Raw genomic sequence first — 17,416 nt, 5'->3', positions numbered from 1 at the left:
CGGGGGGGCCACGGCCGGTACCGGACCAGGGCACGGAGCACCGAGGTGGACGAGTCGCTGTTCGGGGAAGCCCGGGTAAGGGGGCCCGGGGGGGGAAGGGGGGCTACGCCACCGGCCAAACCTCAGGAGGCCACCGGGGAGATGAGGTGGGACGGGGTGGCAGGTCACAGCCCAGGGTGCCAGTGGCAATGGGAGCCAGCGGGTGCCTCCGTCGCTGCCCAGGGCCCCCATCCTCACCCCAATCCTGCACCCTGCTCACTCCAGCTCCGTTACTGCGGGGCACTYGCTCTCCCTTTGCGTCCCACTGATAACGCCGTGGTGCTCCCGCGGTCGCCCTTGCTGGCCCTCCCGGAGCCGTTCCACCCCCRCCGAGTCCGCTCAGAGCTGAGGGGACCGGGACTGCATCCAGCGTCAGGGCCAGCAGGGACTTGTCCAGCGACAGRGAAAGATGTCCTGTCCAGCTCTTATTTTCCTCCTAATTCCTAGCATTGGATACAGTTGTTTGGGTTTGTTTGTGTTTCTTTTTTTTTAATGTTACTGAGCTGACGTTGTCATGAACCATAACCCCAAGATCACCTTCCCCAGTGGCAACGGTTTGTCTGTCTCAGAGCGTCGCTGCCAAGCTGGGCTCTGCACGGAAAGCTGCGGCGGCCGCTTCCTTCCTTTGGTGTGCGAGTGGGTGAGCCGCTGTTTTTGTCCACAGAAAAAAAAATACGTACACAAAATACACTTCTGAGCGGGGAGACGCAGCTGTTTTAGTTCCTTACCACACTGTGCACGCCTCAAGTCCTCCCTCAAGCTGGGAGGGTACAAAATCCATCCCTGCCTTCCAGGAGAGTGCCACAACCACTAGAGTAGAGGCTGCGTGTGGCTCTGTCCTTGTTAACACCACTCAGAAGATAATTATTGAGACAAAGCAAGCTTAGTAGTGGAGACACCCCAGTAAAGGAGAGGAACCCACATTACAGAGTCTGTACGTTAGACGGTAGTTGTTTAATGTGGGCTATATAAAGAGCCTTTGGAGCAGGGGCTGGAAGCTTCCAGAGCAGCCTGTGGCAAACAGATTTGGGTTTTCTTCTGGGAGCTATAAATTCAATTCCCTTGGATACAAGAAAGAATTGAAGCAGGTCTCTGACCTCCTGGCTGAGTGCCTTGGTTGTTCAGTCAGCAGATAAACAGAGAGCAACAGCTCTTTCCTCTCCGGTTCTTGCAAGGAAAACGCTCACTTCCTCCCTTCTCATACCCTCTGCTCTCCCCTTGCTGTTGAAAGCAAGCTGAGAGAAGAGCTCTAGGCTCTCACTCTGAGGTGGAAGATGACATTTTCTAGTCAAAATRAGCAGGACCTTCAAATGCTGGAAAAAAGTGATGTTTTAGATGACCTCCCCCCACCTCTTCTTTTCCCCAGCTCCTTTATTGACTCTCCCAGATGCTTCTTCACTTGGCAGGTTGGATTTATGGCTCCCACCCTGCAGCACTGAGCCCTCCCTGCCCTTTTATGTCATCTTTGCTTTCGTCTTTGACACGGACTGAGACAACAAGGACCAGGCTGCAAATTTGGACACTTATATTTAACCCATCTAACGCTYGCCATCTCCTTGGCTGATACGATGCAAAAATGTTCTTGCCTGGATGTGCTTTGCAGGAACTGCCAGGCTGGTGGCTAGCTGCAGCTCGTGAACGGTGCATAATATTCAGTACACTCATTTCTCCAAGTGGGTGTGTGTGTTTGTGGCTGGAACTTCCTATCGTATAGCCTTATCGCTTAGAACAAATCTTTCAAAAAAGACTTGCCACAGCCCATTTGGCTTTTCTAAGTAATCAGAGGAGAGGAAGAAATGTGTATTAAAAACCACCTCCGATTTGAAATTGGAGGTTGCACAAGCGGTCATGGTGCAGGAGAATGGGAGTGTGAGCTGCAAGTGAGCTGAGGTCTGGGAGTCCTTGGATTCCTGTGCAAACAAGTACCTTGAAACACTGTCAGCCAGAGGAGCCCAAGGCAGTTTAATAATTTATCYGCGTATCTTCAAGGTACTTATATAAAATGTTGTAAAAATCATACGAGTACTAATTGGGTTTTTCAAGATGAGCGATTGCACAGACTAATCAGCATCCACTCCAAAGGGTTCTCCTGGCTTTGAGGAAAACGTAAAGACTGAATGCAATGAATAATACTATTATCTTTATTTGTAAGGGCGTTTCAGTGTTAAACCCTTTAATTCAACATTTCACACTGGGGGCCCACAGTGACTGGCGGGGAAGTGATTGATATTGCTGAGAGCTGAAATATATAAAAGGCAGGAAGTTCCTTACAGAAGCTCCTGGAGCAACGCAAGGTTAGCTGCGCTGAGTGGCTGTACCTACATCCTGTCTTGATGTCTCTGGGTCTCAAACTTTGTGTCTGTTAGATGAGTAAAAAACCCAATATCTGCAGCAGGGGCTACRGAAGAGTCCTTGATTCAGGATCACCAGACTGGCAGGATGGAAATCTTGGCAGCAAGTTACCAAGAAGCTGCTCAGTGCCAGCCTGGTTATAGGCGATAAAGTTCTACCAGCCAGTTAGAATTCTAAAGCTCAAATAATAAATAGAAGCACAAAGAAAACCACACATCTACTTGTACCTCAGGTTAGCTCTTGTGGTTCCTTTCATCCCTGTGGCATAGCCTCTTGGGTAAGGATTTAGCTGGGAAGCCTACACCCATGGTTGTACTCTTGGAAGCCATCCTGGCTTTGGGAAGCCATACCTTTATCTCCAAACTGGTTGTGTCAGGCTGGGGTCACCTCGTTGGGGATCATCTAGCTCCATTGCTCGGTGAAGGAGCTTTGCTTTCCTCAGCTCTGCAAACCACTCTTGTTTCGAAAGTGCCCCTGGTGTGTTCTCCCCTGCCCCGGCAGCCAGCACGCAAGGCTGAACGATGCTATGGCAGTCTCCGCGGAGCTGCCAGAGGAGATGTGCATGGAGAAGGACGCTGTGTGCTCTCCTGGAGCTGCTGCCACCTCTGCGGTGGGCACCTGGCACCCATCCCTAGCTGGCGTGGGCAGAGCAAGCGGCAGGAGCACCCTCAGGGTCTCTGAGTCACCCTGGAAACAGGGTGACACTTCACTAGGTGGCACTGTCGGCTCGAACAAAGGGATCTGGACCAACTTCAGGGCAGATTGTACTGGGAGGGCTGGTTTCTCTCCAGAATCCAGCGCTGGCAAGCCAGGAAGCACACTGCAGTCTGCTGGTTTATTGTCCTGCAATAGCTGGACCTCAAGGAATTCCGCACTTCCCTCTTGCTAGGACCCTTCTGCTCATCCTCTGTGAGGGTGCCTCAGTCTCACTTTATTTCTGCCGTGTTTTTCCTGCTCCTGCCAGAGCCCATGGTGTTCAGCAGGACATAGGTACCAGTCCCCACAAATAAGGAGAGGGCAAGGTGCAACTGTTATCAGCTCAAGTTAGGTGAGCCAATGCTTGTGTATTTGCCAAGTCTTGCCCCAGAAAAGTATCTGTTACCTGGTTGTTTCCTTCAGATTTGGGTAAAACAGACTAGAAAGACTGGTGCCCAAATTTTTAGGTTAAACCTAGTGCTGTTGGGGGAAAAGTGGGGGGAATTTTCAATTCTCTCTCTGCTCTGGCCAGGCCCTTGCAGGGGGCCAAGTTGAAACTGCTGCTGTCGAGGCAAAATCTTGCCCAGACTTTRGTTGAATTTGGTGATGTGACAAGTTATTTGTCAGAAAGCATCACAAATGCTCTCTGAGAACTAAGCTGATGGAAATCCGTATCTCCTTCCTATCTCCAGCCCAGCATCTGTCCGGTGTACCTGTGTGCCCAGCAGTTCAGGGGAAGAGWGATGGGTATGGGGTGGTGGTGGCAGGGAGCAGATGTCACCCTTCCTTGCAGAACCTGCAGCAGTCGCGCTCCGACAGCCCCGTTGTGATCCTTCGGGATGTGCAGCCTGCTCAGAAAACGTCGTCTGCTTGTGGGCACAAGGCTGAGACCATCCGTCTTGTCACCAAGGACCTCATCCGGGACCTCGTGTAAGTCCATGYCTGAGTGTCAGCTCTGAGGAGCTTTCGGGAACCGGGGGCCCGTGTGTCTGTCATAGCAACGTCTCTGTGTGCTAAGCTTGTCACGCCTGCTTGCAAGAACGTCTCAGGGGAGGAATGAGCAGCAATGATCTGATGTGGACRGCAATGGAGCTGGCAAGCACTGAGCACTAGATGTTTTACAGAGGCAGTGAATCATCATGAGAACCAGTGAAAAGCAACTTAAAGCCGTAAAGCTCTCTCAGCAGCCAGAAAAGCTCTTTTGGGACCAAATAATTCCTCAAAGAGGCAAACTGCTCTTCCTCACCAATCAAACAGCTCCTCCAGTGCCCTGATACTAAAAATCCCCATGTGGGAAAGGCAGGCTGGCACTGGAGTATCATCTGGTGCCTGTGCACGGCAGCAAGCCATATGTTTCTCTACAGAGATGTTTTGTAAGCAGGACTGAACTGCAAGAACCCTGGTCCTAATTACTTCACCTCATTAAAAGCCTGCAGCACATACACAAGAATAAGGCCATTTATCTTGGCAAGATCCAGTTTAGCCTAATTTTTACCTCCCTAGATTTTCTTTGTAGTTATGGCTCTGTGCAGAGTTCAACTAAACTTCAAATTTGGAACCATAATGTAACGCTGTTATGACTTGTAAAACAAACATGGGATCGGCACCGGGGAGGGCCTTGTTTTGGAGTTTTTATGGAGAGTGAAATGATAGAGCCACTGATTCAGGTTTTCAAGACTGGTGGCTTATTTTGTACGCTCAGATTCTTATTTGGCCATGTCGACGTTGCTGAGGGCCAATTTCCAGATGTGCTGCACAGCCTCAGTTGCAACTAATAGAAACTTTGTGCTGGTTTCGTTCCTGAAAATCAAGCCCTAGACATCTTGAGTTGGTCACCCAAACACTGAGACAACTAAAGTAGTGGCCACTATATCATTACATTTATTACTGTCATTGTTACCATTAGCCATTCTTTAAAGCGTCCTGCAATCCGATGCTGTGATGCAGTCACTCCAGTGATCATTATGCAGGTATCTGTTCATATTCATATGGGTGGATGAAAGGTGATGCGTGATAATAATGACTAAATTCTTAGTCCTGAACATCTTCAAAGTGCTCTATGCATTTTGTTAATATATGCTCCTGCACCACACGCGTCACCATGGTATCTGAGTAATACAAAGAATAATTAACTCCCTACAGCTCCCATGGAAAACAGCCCCATATTATTATCCACATTTTTACAAGTGGGGAAATGGGGGCATCAAAAGCTTCAATGATTTCCTCTAAGCCACAGCACGAGTCATGTGCAGAGTTCATGGCTCGCTGCTTGGTGTTTGTTCCACTAAACCTTGCAGTCTCCTGCAAAGACACAGTGACTGCTGAAGGGTCACCTGCCAGCACTGGGAGGGGAGATGGTGCTCCGTGTTTGGGCAGTGCAACACTTCTTATTGTCGTGCCAGAATGGATTCCTAGGACAGCAGAGCCAAAACTCCGCTGGAGTTGTGCAAATCTGAAGCCTGACCATGCTGTGTGTTATAAAACAGAACAAAAAGATAGCTTTTGCTTCCCCAAATCTGTCTGGATGGAACAGAGGTTTCAGGCTGAGAGGGGACGTAAAGGGTCGGTATGGATAAGCCTGTGGTTTCCTTCGTTGTGGATGCAGAGCTCAGGAGATGTCCACTGCACAGTATCAGTGACAGTCTGTTCAGAGGCAGGGATGAGCAGTACGTCCCACTGGGAAGGACATCAGGGCTGTGGTCGTACTTTCTCCAGATGAAAGCTGGGAAGGTCTGAAATGCTTTCAGCGTCTTTTATCGGGGCTGATTAGGCCCGTGCTGAATGTCGTGGGGTTTCCACAGGAGCCTTCTCACTGCCCTGCCATGCATCCTGTCCTCCACACATCACAGCATCGTGCAGCTTTCACTGGACTTTCTGTTTCTCCCTTCCCCCAGACCAGGAGAATCACATCCCGTTCCTCACACTAGGGAAGCCTTCAGCTCAGACACTTCCTGCATTGCTCTCAGATGACTCCTAATTGCTCAGTCGTTCCTGTAACCCCTGGTTTTGGCAGTCCAGGCAGGTTTTATTGCCAGGCAGGGAGATTAGTGGGTCAGGGACTGGAGGAGCTGTAAGAGACTCTGTACTATTGACTGATCTCTCTCTGTGCCCTGCTTCCCATGCTACCAGCRTCCCTGCAGAGAACCCAGCAGCATCCCTTGTTATCGGCCTGGAGGATTTCCAGCGCATTAAAGAAGCGTCTCGAGTGCTGACCAAGGAGGAGTGTGAGGCCAAGCTGGCAGCCCTCAAAGCAGAGAAGAACGCCATTCTAGTAGGCATTTCCCCTACATTCGCTTCTTTAGCTGCTTGTAGACAGATCTCAGGCTGCTGGTGGAAGTGGATGCTYCCAGGTAGAGCCAAACTTTTGGGTTAGACAGCCCAGCTGGGGCTGTCCCTGGAGCTCTGCTCAAGGACCCCRACATTTCTCCCTGCTCCCCATGCATTGTAGTCACTGCTCACTGTGACTACAACAGTCACAGCCCGGCAGACTGTTGCCAGAGGTCACCCAAGACAGCCATGCAGGGGAGGCTTGAAATGTCAGATCTCCTTGGATCCCCTGTCCAGCGTAGGAAGGACTGTACTGGGATCCCTGGGTTTGCCTGGTCTGTGGCTGAAGGAACCATCCAACACTCCTTGCTTCTGCCAGCTCCCCAAGCTGTCTCTGCTGTGATCCTGGAGGCTATGATGAAGACCCTGTGCTGTGTTTCTGCCCCCTTGGAAGGTGTAGCAAGGCCTCTTGATGCTCTTACATTGGAGTGAGGTGTCTCCTCAAGCATGTAGGAAGAGGCTGCCCAGTTTTTGTGCCACAGCTGGAAGAGCCTGCTTACCTCCTGGGCTCTATGTCTGCAACACGATGTGGTGGAGTGTGCTCCTTGTGAACAAGGTTTCCCCAATGGCACCCTCAGGCAGACTCAGCACAAGATATGGTCACCCTTGCAGAGCTGTGAGGGATGGGATGGCCCCAGGAGGGTGTTTGGCTTTTGGCAGCCTTGCCTGTGTCCTCAGGAAGCAGCGAGTGAGCGCAAGAACGCTGTGAAGCAAAGGGCCATCCTGCAGCAGMAGAAGAGCAAACTGAATGACCTGGAGGAGGAAGCAAGGGACCGTGCCCAGCACCTGCTGCAGCGGGCAAGCAGGATGCGTATGGAGCAGGAAGATGAGATCAMGGAGTTCAGCGAGGTAGGGCCAGGGGCTTTCTCCCCTCCATTATACTCCCCCATCATCACCTGGCATCACAGGACCTTCTGCCATGCTAGGTCCCAGGTGCTCTTTCTCTAGCAGAGTAGGGTGATGTAAACGCCAGCTAGTTCCTGGGGTTTGAGGCCACCTTTATCCAGAGTGGGTGCAACACTGGCAACATTAAGGCCTGAGCTGTCTGCTAGAACAGGCTGCTGAGAGCCCCCAGCAAGCTTTGGTTGCCCACCAGCAAGGAGAAAGGCTTTGCTGGCACCAGGCTGTGTTTGAAATAGCTGAATATACAGGATGGCTTCATGAGAGCCTGCTCTCCCTCCTTCAGTCCTTTTGCATCTGAGGAATCAACAGGCAGAGATTAAGGAGGCTGCCTCAAGACCCCCAGCCGCTTCACGGCACAGCTAGGACTAGATCTAAACCCTGCTCTACCTGTCACTGCCCTTGGCCTTTCTCTCCTTTCTTTTCCACCTCTTCCTCATCTGTGTGTCTGTCCCTGTTGTCATCGCTGAGACCAGAGAGGCCTGTTGTTCCCATAGCTGATCCTCAATGCCAAGTGCCACATGATCCGTGACACACAGATCTTGGAGAAGCAGCTAATCGCAAAGGAGCTAGAGGAGGAGGAGAAACGCCTGGCTCGGATGATGGAGGTGGAAAGACAAAAGGCCAATGAGAGGCAGGAGGAACTGGAACACAAAAGGAAGCAGGAGCTGATCAGGTTAGTGAATGGGTCCCTCTTTCCCATAGAGGCATCCCTGGGCATCCTCCCAGACCTCGTGCAGGATCTGGGATAACCTCTGGCTGCCAGCTTCATGCCACACCTCTCACAGTCACAGCAGCTAGACTGGGGCGTGTCAGGCTGCGGAAGGGCACTCGTAGCAGAAGCTTCCACTGATGTCTATAGCAACATTTCTGCTTCCAACAGCAGGGCTGAGCCAGAGAGAACTCTTTTTGCCTCTTCTTTACAGAGGGAGGCAGGAGCTTGTGAAGCAGATTGAGCAGAATGCAGAGGAGAGGGCTATGAAAGCTGAGCAGCGGGACCAGGAGGCTCAGGAGATGCTGGAGTACTTGAAAAAGCTGCAGATGGAAGACTTGAAGGTATGCTGGGCAGAAACCAGTGAGCCACTGTGGAGTAGAGGGGGCTAGAGTTAAATTATCACCTCATTGGAAGGATGTCCTGGTGCTGGGTAAGTTAGAGTCAGTGTGTGGAGACAATAGCCAGCAGAATTAAGGCTCTAGTCTTTTGGAAAAGCTGTAAGAGACATACTTGGAAAGTGAACTTAAACCGATGAGCCTTTCATCAGCCTGAGTGTTGTTGCTGGACCCTAAGGTAGGTGCCAGGCAGCTACCACAGTGAGGAGTGCTCTCTGCTGTGGCTCTTTCCCTGTCATCCCTCCGACCCTCTGCCTTGCACTTTTTTTCAGGACTTGGAGCAGAAACACGAGCAGCAGAGGAAAATCCAGGCCGAGATTAAACGTATCAACAATGAAAATCAGAGGCTCAAGGAGGAGCAGCTCCAGCAGGAGAAGATGGCAGACCAGCGGGTGCTTGAGTATCAGAGGCAGAAAATGGTACTTAAGAGGGGCAGAGTCAAGATGGCATCGCCAGCCCTTGCACAGAGACCTCTGAAACCCGCTGTGCTTTAAGCAAAGCAGGCTGATGATAAACTCCAATTTTGGCCCATCCCATCCTGTCCCTCTCAGGTCCTCTGCAAGGACTTCAGTATTTCTGCACCTATATGAGCTGGCCAATGTGGTCCATATGAGCTCTGATGTAAAGTCCATACTCCGGGCACCYGTCTGCACGCAGTGCTGTATGTGAACACTGCGTACGTGTGTCCGAATGCTGGGTGTAAGACGGAGCGTGTGCACGTGTGCTGGTGCTGGCATAGTGGCGGCAGGCAGCAAAGGTGTTGCAGGGAGTTGCCACAAGGTTCTGTTCCGTGTAGGCACGGGAAGCTGAGTTTGAAGCTGAACAGGAGAGAATCCGTCGGGAGAAGGAGAAGGAGACAGCACGCTTGAGGGCCTTACAAGAGAGAGCCCAAGACTACCAGGCAGAGAAGGTGAACAGCTTGGTGACTTGCGCTTCGCTTCCACGTAGGCCTAGCTTCTCTCGCCGTCTCCCTCATCTCCACCCCAGCAAAGCGGAAGCTCCCCTGGATGTCATGGATATACTTGAGATGCTGCAGATTCAGGCCAGCGCAGACCAGTGCTGTCCTGGAGTTGGGCATTAGCTATGAAGGCCTCTGGGCCAGAGGCAGGATGGAGCAGCCAGGGCTGAAGAACTCCTCACCTCACCTGTGCCTCTGTGAGAGATTGGAAATTCAGGGAAACTTCCTGAAAAATGTACAACAGCTTGTTAAACGAGCCCCACCACCCCTCAGACCAGTGGGAAATAGTGTCATGCTGCATTCCCAACCCTGGAAGAGGGCAGTAGGATCCTTTCCTGCCTCCCAACACTGAAGAGCTGCAGGTGGGGAGCTGAGGTCTTGCCCTATCCCATCCCTTTCCCCAGATGTGCTCTGCAGTTCGCTAGGAGAGCCCTGCTCACCCCGCTGAGAGGTGGTGGGAGCAGTGCTGTCTCTGTGGCTTTGGGAGAAAGGCAAAACCATGGATTCTTCCATACTTTCCCCCCAAACCTGCCCACCCACTTGTCTCAGCTCTGATGTTGATTAGCGTGGTACCATCGGCTCTCCAGCCTTACTACTATCCCCCTGCCATCAGGATGCGCTGAGGGCCAAGCGCAGCCAAGAGGCTGCCGAGCGAGAGTGGCGTCGGAAGGAGAAGGAGGCAGCGCGGAAGAAGGCAGAGACGAACGACATGCTGAAGCAGAGCCGCCTGGAGCAGATTGCCGCGCGGGAGCACGGCGTGGCCGTGCAGGTGCAGCAGGACCGCAACGATTTTGAAAGGATCCTCAGGTAAGATGGGTGCTGCTAGGAGCTCGCTGGCAGGACGGCCAGTACCTGCTTTGCAGGGGTTGCGTGGCCTTCTGGCAGCACGACGCCTGCTGGGGTGGGGGGACGCTGCATGGGCTCCCGCTGACAAAGGTCAGCACAGTCCTTGTAGCTCTGGCATTGGCCAAGGCCCAGCGAGCTGTCTATCGGGGCAGCAGGGATTGCACCCAAGCAGGGGCTGGAGTGGGGAGGGGTGAGGGAGCTTTCATTTGCCCCGAGGTCTCCTCCAGAGTCCAGCGGGAGCAGATTGAGAAGGAGAAGGCAGAGGAGGTGCAGAGAGCAGCTCTGCAGCTCGCCCACGCCAATGAAGTCCGGCGCCAGATGCGGGAGCATCAGCAGAAGCTGGTGCAAGAGCGGATCGCTGCTTTTGAGGAGGGCCGGCGGCTCCAGGAAGAGGCCCGCCAGCGCAGTGAGCGCCTCACCGAGCTCAAGCGACAGAAGATGCAGGAGCTCAGGTAAGGCACTGTCACCGGCCAGTTGGTTCCCTGGAGCCTGCTTCCCTGCGTCGCTAGAAGTCTTTCCTGGCCTACTTCTCCTAACCCTTGGACTACCTCTCAGGAGGCAAAAGATTCCTTCACATCCTCTTCAAACAGAATCCGCTCCAGAGCTGTGCTCCTGAAGCCCCAACCCTGGTGTAACACAGGRTACCTGATGATTTCTCTTCCCTTTGTAGAGCTTCCGGCATCCCCGAGAAGTACTGTGCCCAGGTRGAGCGGAAGGCTTTGAGCGGAGCAAGTGCAGCCCCTGGCTTGGTTCAACCATGCAAGGAACCGAGCACCGTTTCCCCAGCAACTTAAGAGTTTCTATTTTCTTAGATTGAAATTTTATAAATGGAGATATTTATGGAACGGTCAGTGTCTTTCGTCATTTACTCGCTTTGAGTTCACAGGCTGGGAGTAGCTCCATGAGCTTGAGTAATCYGAAGGCCTCTTGTCTGATCGCCCTCCTGCTCCCAGGGAGAATGTGAGGCTGATCCTACATCCCATATCCCCATCCACATATGGCAGGAAAAGTGTCAGAGGGCAGACTACGTCCTCAGAGGAGGCAGGAGCATCCCCAGGTCCTTGATTTAGCTGCCCAGCATCTGTCAGCATCAGCACCAATGCAAATCGGAGCAGCTTGGGTATTCCTAGCCCACRAGGGGCAGCTCAGGCAGGTCTCTCATGAACCAGGTGGGCTGTTTTCCATGCACAGAGCCTTGACATTGGCTCACCAGGGTTGCCTACCCTGGGTGCAGGGCTATCACTGCCACCACAGCTCCATCAGCCCTGGAAGTGTCATTTTCTCAACTAGGTTTCACCTTTAGGCTCTGCTACAGTGGCCTTCTCCGGGGGCAAAGCAAAGAAACCAGAGCTTGATGCAAACATTTCAAACCAACCCGGATGGGGACTGGCAGCTGCTGAGGCAAGGCAGGGCCGAGGGCTGCGATCCTATAGGAGTGGCTCTGATTAATTGCCAGAGCARCCGAAAATATAAGGAGAGCCAGCAAAGGTGAGACTGCCCAGGGCAGAGAGACAGCTTGGAGGACTCCACTTGAGCCTCTACACTGCTCCGGGGTGGATAAATGCAGATGAGGAAATGTCATTGCCTCTCGTTATCTCTTCCCTGTCTCTCTGCTTCAGCTGCTGTGCATCTCTAAGCAGCGAYGGAGCCAGGCACTGCTGGGCTGTGAGGTTCATCTCGATAAGGGACATGCACTGAGTACACATCACTGGCACTCCAGGGCATCCAGGACATATCTCCACCACCTAAAATGTAGTACAGGTAGTCAAGAAACCCAGCTTGAAGCATTCTGCAGCAGCCACCAAATTCTCCAGGTCCCCTTGGATCTTTGGCACCAACWGCCAGTCCAGAAAGTGTCTGCGGTGCTCAGCGCCAGGCTCGGCTGCCCTGATCTCCATCGCTGTCTGTGTCCAGGTCCTCAGACCCTGGTGGCCATGCACCAGCCGTGTCACTCCCGGTCACTGCTTTAGCCAGGAAGTCCCAGCGTTGTTCTAGGCCAGGCTCAGCCTGGAGGGTTTCAAAGCCACCGCTCCTGCCTCGCCRAGGGTGCTCTGACCACTGGTGGAAGGTTCACCAGGGTGGAGCGGCTTCCCCACCCTTCCTGCACGAGCGGAGCGCCCCGCGCCGAGGAATGTAGGAGTCACCAGCTTGGAGATCCAACACGGCCAGGGCGCCGCGCCGGCGAGGAGCCTYGAGCCGCAGTGAGCCGTAGCCCTGTCACACCGGGAACGACACGGCACCAGCTGGGAATGGCCCCAGCAGGCGGGGAGCAAAGCTGCACTTGCTGCTTGGCCCCAGGGCCAGACCATGCGCCGGGGCCRCGAAATCACGGACGCTGCAAAGCACGTGCGCCGCTCAGCCCCAGCTCCCAGCGCAGTGCCAGCAAGGGGTTAACTGGCAGCAATGAGCTCAACTTGGGGCCAGTAAATGGAGCAGCATATGGCCCCGGGGAATGTTTGGGACTGGCTAGGCGGTGCTGCTGAGCTGGTTTTGGCAGTCACAGTCTGGAAAGTACAGGTCGCTGCGCCACAGGCCAGCGCACAGGATGAGCCAGGCTTTGGGACTGACCCCCAGGACCGGAGCATCCCTGCACGCAGGGCTCTCAAGGCCCAGACCGATGCAGGGACTGAGGACACAGAGGCTGGGAAACATCTGTGGCCGGGACCCTCCCCTAGGGCAGAGCATGCTGACCTTGATCTCCTCCACCCTGCTCGAGGACATCGCTGTCCTGGCCTCCCGCATCCCCACTGCAGAGCATCCCTGTCTCGAAATCCTTCAGCCCCACTGCAGAGAATCCCTGTCCCCAACTCCTCTGTCCTTCGCTGCRGAGCTTTCCTGTCCCAAAATCTTCCAGCCCAGCTGCAGAGCATCCCTGTCCTCAGCTATCACCCTCGCTGTGCCTCATCCCCTGGCTCTTCCTGGCTCTGCCACTGCGCTTGGAGCTGCACGTCCACTCCCAGCTGCTGAGCGCGGGTTGGGGTCTGCTGTCCTCGCAGCTGCCAGGCCACCACGTCCCTGTGCAGGGAGCCTTGGCATGGGGGAACCAAACGGGCCAGAGCGCTGCATTTCAGCAGGGCCRATGGTGCTGGCGTGGGCTTGGCGGGTGCCCCGATCCCCTGCGCAATCCCAGCATCCTCGCACCCGCTCACCAAGGGGGCAGGACCGGACGAGAAGGAACTTCGGGCAACTTAAAGCCATGATCAAACCGCACCTTTAAGCTCATACAATTGCTCTGAGCCCTCCTGGGACACCAAAATCCTTGGATTTTGGGACACCATAATCTTGAGACCTGTGCTGAGCCAAGCCACCTTCTTCATGTGGCTCGGGCCGCTCCCAACGGGACCGAGGCAGCCTTTTCCCACCAGCCCCACTCATCCCTGCAGATGCCCACACTGGGGCTACCAGCAGCAAGACACCATGGGGCCAAGGCTGCTCTGCTCCTCCAGATGTCCCCTGCCCGTGTCACCTGCAGCAGCTCCCCCCCCTCCCCAGCCCAGCTCCGACTGGAAAGGAGCCCACAGCATGGCAGCATTTAATTAGCAGGTGGGTGGTGGAGCAGGGCGGCATCGCTCACTCACAGCTTGGAGCCACTCAGTCATCCCAAAGGCATCCGCCCCACAGGGAGGAGCGCCCCGGCCCAGCATGTAAAAGCAGCCCCACGCGGCCCGGCTTCCCCGTCGTCTCCTCCGCTCCCGCTCCGTCCTCGCGTCTGCCGGCACGGCTGCAGCGTCATGGCAGGGCAAGGCACCGGCCGGCTCCTGCTCTTGGGTCTCATGCCAGGTAGGCGCCACCGGACACCTGCGCCTCGCCAGGGTGCCGCCGAGGGATGCCAAGCACCCAGCGCTCAGCTTCGCTCCCGCAGCGATGCTCCTGAGGATGGAGCACCCTGGGGCGCCAGGCTGGGTTGCAGTGCCAAGGGTTGGCAGGATGGAGATGGAAATACCCCCCCCCTTCCRACCCGTGGTCAGCTGTGCTCAGGGCGGCCCCGACACCCACCACCCTTTGGACGCCCCATGTCCAAAGCCGGAGGGGGAGGGGGCCRGCATTGAACCCCCTCACCTCCACGCGGTGCCAACAGCTCGGCTTGCACCCGGCGGGCGCCCAGCCCCCAGTGGATGCCTGGTCCCGGTGGGATGTCCAGCCCTGGTGGATGCTYGGCCCTGGCAGATGGGTCTCTGCAAGGGTTGTGCTCCATCCCTGCTGCCAACGGGTCGAGTGGTGATGGGACGTGGGGTCCGGGTACCAGGGCTCTGGGTGGGCTGTGCCCTGCGTGGGCACCTGCGCACTTCCCGGACAGCAGTATCAGTGCCCTTCTCTTCTCAGCTCTTCTGCTGGCTGTAAGGATCAACACCAAGGGCCGGGAGGTGCTGTATCTGGCTAAGGGTGACTCYGTGAAGCTGGGCTGCCCCTACGTCCTTGAGCCTGAAGACAACGGTCCCCAGGACCTGGGCATTGAGTGGATCCAGATAACGCCCGAGCGGACGGGCCCGGAGAACGTGGTGAGTGTGCTGGGTGCTCACTGCAGCTCCCGGGCTCGGCTCATGCTCCGTGCCTCAGTTTCCCCTCTGCCCAGCTTGAGGAGAGCCCCACGTGCAGCCTCAGGAGCCTCCTTGGGTCRACACCCACAGAGCCATGGGCATTTGCACAGGGGCCCTCACCCAGTTGCATCCTGCAGCCACTGGGGAGGACCAGGCAGGGCCAAGAAGGACCAGACAGAGCCCGGCAGGGTAGGCAGGGCCAGGTAGGGCTGGGTAGGATCTGGAAGGGTTGAGAAGGACCAGGCAGGGCAGGTAAGACTGGGAAGGACCAGGCAGTGCTGAGCAGGGACAGGCAGGACAGCTGTCTCGTGGAAATGGCTAGGGCATTTCCCTTCCTGGCTAGTAGCCCCYAGGCTGCCACCAGCCTGGGCTGGCCCTTCCCAGCCTTACGGCTTGCTCCTCCTGCCAGTTCCTGTCCTACCACGACCATCACGTGAACTACGGCGGCGGCTCAGGACTGCAGGACAGAGTGGCCTTCGTGCAGAACGACCCCAGCCAGCACGATGCCTCCATCCGCCTGGCCGACCTGCAGGTCTCCGACACGGGCACCTACCAGTGCCGGGTGAAGAAGAACACTGTAGCCGTGCACGAAGTCATCGTCACCGTGCAAGGTGAGCCCCTGGCAGGTATCGCCAGCGTGAGGGGCCGTGGTGCAGCACCCAGCCRCTGCTGCGCCATCCCCCCACCCCATCCCGGGGTGGCCCTGGCRTCTGCTCTCCATGGCTCCGCATCGCTGATGGTCCTTCTCACCCTGCAGAGAAGCCGGCCACCCCGCAGTGCTGGACTGAGGGGGAGCTGACGGAGGGCAGCAGCATCCTGCTGCGGTGCTACAGCCGAGGAGGGACCAGTCCCCTCACCTACCAGTGGGCCAAGCTGGCCGATGGCTACGGCGGGGGCCGCCTGCCATCTGGCACCATCCAAGGTAAGAGGGAGGTGACGGGCGCCAGCGAGGCTGCACACGCTCTGGAGGACCTTCTCTYGGGGACTGCAACCCTACGGGCCGGAGGGAGGCGAGGGGAGCGTGGGTGCCCATGTCTGGTGATGCCCATCTTTGCACCCATATCCATGGGTGCCCACGTTCAGATGCGCCTRTGTCCACATGCAACTGTGTCTGTGGCTGCCCATGTCCACATGCACCTATGTCCGTGGCTGCACACGGCTGCGTTTTCCCACGTGTGCGTGTGCTCCCGTGTCCATGTGCATCCATGTTTAAGAGTGCCAATGTCCACGCAGGCCCATGTCCACATGCAACCTGTACCCATGGGTGTTCCCATGTCTGTGTGCACCCATTTCCATGGGTGCCTGTGTCTGTGTGCACCCGCAGCAGAGGGTGCCCGTGTCCCCATGTGTGGCAGCCGTTGGTGAGGGTGGGGGCTCACAGGAACCTTGTCTCTCCCGYGCAGGACGTGCTCCCGGTGACCTGCTGATCCGCAGCCTGTCGGAGGCGCACTCCGGCGTGTACCAGTGCCGCGTGACCAACCGTGTGGGCTACTCGCTGTGCCAGCTCAACCTCAACCTCCTGCCAAGTGGGTGCAGCCTTTGGAAGGCCATGCTGGGAGGGGCRCCGGCTCTATCCTTGGGTTTGCCAACCCCAACCAAGGCCACCCTGAGCTGGCTGAGCTCGTGGTGGGCTCCACGTGGGCACCGTGACCCGGGGCAGCCCGATGGAGGGCTGCCCCGGGAGTTGGGCAGTTGTAGGCAGCCGGCAGGGAGGCCGGCGGTGATAGGGTTTGTTCCCTCAGCAGGAGGAAGACAAGCGGGCATCATCGTGGGCTCCATCCTGGGCTCCCTCCTCCTCCTCACCCTGCTGGGGCTTCTCATTTGGGCTCTGATCTGCCGCTACCGCAGGAAGGAGTGCCAGCGGGCATGCAGCGACTGCAGGTGAGCGGGCACGGCGCGCCCGGGGCCAGCACCCGAAAGGGGCCAGTAGGCTCTGATGGGCACCAGCAGGTAACATCGGGCACCATGGGGTGCTGCTGAGTACCACCGGTCACCGATGGTAACCACAGGGGCSCTCCAGGCAATGATGGGCACCACCAGCTACAGCTGGGCATCGCTGGGGACCACTGGGGATCAGTGGTCACCAGTGGTCACTGCTGGGTGCCACCAGGCAATGATGGGCCCTGCTGGGAATCACTGGGGACCGGTGGGCACTGATGGGTGCCATGGGGTACTGATGAGCATTGCTGTGTACTTCTGGGCAATGATGGGTATTGCTGGGTACTGATGGACACCAGTGGGTGCCACCGGGCACCAATGGGTGCTGATGGACACCAGTGGGCACCACTGGCCACCCCTAGGTACTGATGCATGCCACCAGACACCGATGAGCACCACTGGGTGCTGATGGGCACCAATGGGTGCCACTGGGTGCTGATGGACACCAACGGGCACCACAACGTACTTACGTGTGCCACCAGACACCGATGAGCACTGATAGGTGCCACCAGGCTCCGAGGGGTGCCATCAGGCAGTACTGGGTGCCCCCCGGCGCTCACTTTTCTCTACCTCCCGAGGAGCAGCACGGGCGGCACCATGACCAGACCGTGCAACGTGTGTCACCACAGCTACTCGCCCCACGGCGTGAGCTACATGCAGTGCCAGCACGGCGAGAGCGACGAGCGAGCGGCCGCCCTCATGTGCAACGAGG

General features: G+C 56.1%; 2 protein-coding genes across 5 annotated transcripts; both read left to right on the top strand.

Annotated features, from left to right (window-relative positions):
* The first annotated feature begins 140 nt into the window (after nt 1–140).
* Nucleotides 141–11,073, top strand: CFAP45 (cilia and flagella associated protein 45). 4 transcript variants are annotated; one of them, XM_085315595.1, is made up of 11 exons: nt 141–679; nt 3,881–4,017; nt 6,217–6,358; nt 7,093–7,263; nt 7,812–7,990; nt 8,241–8,370; nt 8,697–8,843; nt 9,221–9,334; nt 9,996–10,189; nt 10,456–10,680; nt 10,899–11,073. In XM_085315595.1, exons 1-11 carry the CDS (start codon nt 554–556, stop codon nt 11,020–11,022), a joined length of 1,689 nt encoding a protein of 562 aa, XP_085171721.1. In that variant the 5' UTR covers nt 141–553; the 3' UTR covers nt 11,023–11,073. The 4 variants fall into 4 exon arrangements, with proteins under 4 accessions (XP_085171721.1, XP_085171722.1, XP_085171720.1 ...); XM_085315596.1 differs by lacking the exon at nt 141–679 and having other exon boundaries at nt 3,692–4,017; nt 10,547–10,680; XM_085315594.1 differs by lacking the exon at nt 141–679 and having other exon boundaries at nt 3,692–4,017.
* Nucleotides 11,074–13,959: 2,886 nt separating this feature from the next.
* Nucleotides 13,960–17,415, top strand: VSIG8 (V-set and immunoglobulin domain containing 8; the record flags this gene model as incomplete). Its single annotated transcript, XM_085315575.1, has 7 exons — nt 13,960–14,008; nt 14,552–14,727; nt 15,176–15,377; nt 15,524–15,688; nt 16,170–16,292; nt 16,509–16,647; nt 17,283–17,415. Coding segments are annotated over exons 1-7 (987 nt in total), but the record flags the coding sequence as incomplete, so codon positions are not given.
* Between the last annotated feature and the right edge of the window lies 1 nt (nt 17,416).

Source organism: Rhea americana, unplaced genomic scaffold, assembly GCF_003343005.1.
Source record: "Rhea americana isolate MKP2758 unplaced genomic scaffold, rheAme1 scaffold_430, whole genome shotgun sequence".
In the NCBI taxonomy this organism is placed as follows: Eukaryota; Metazoa; Chordata; class Aves; order Rheiformes; family Rheidae; genus Rhea; species Rhea americana.
This window is presented reverse-complemented; position numbering and strand designations above follow the sequence as displayed.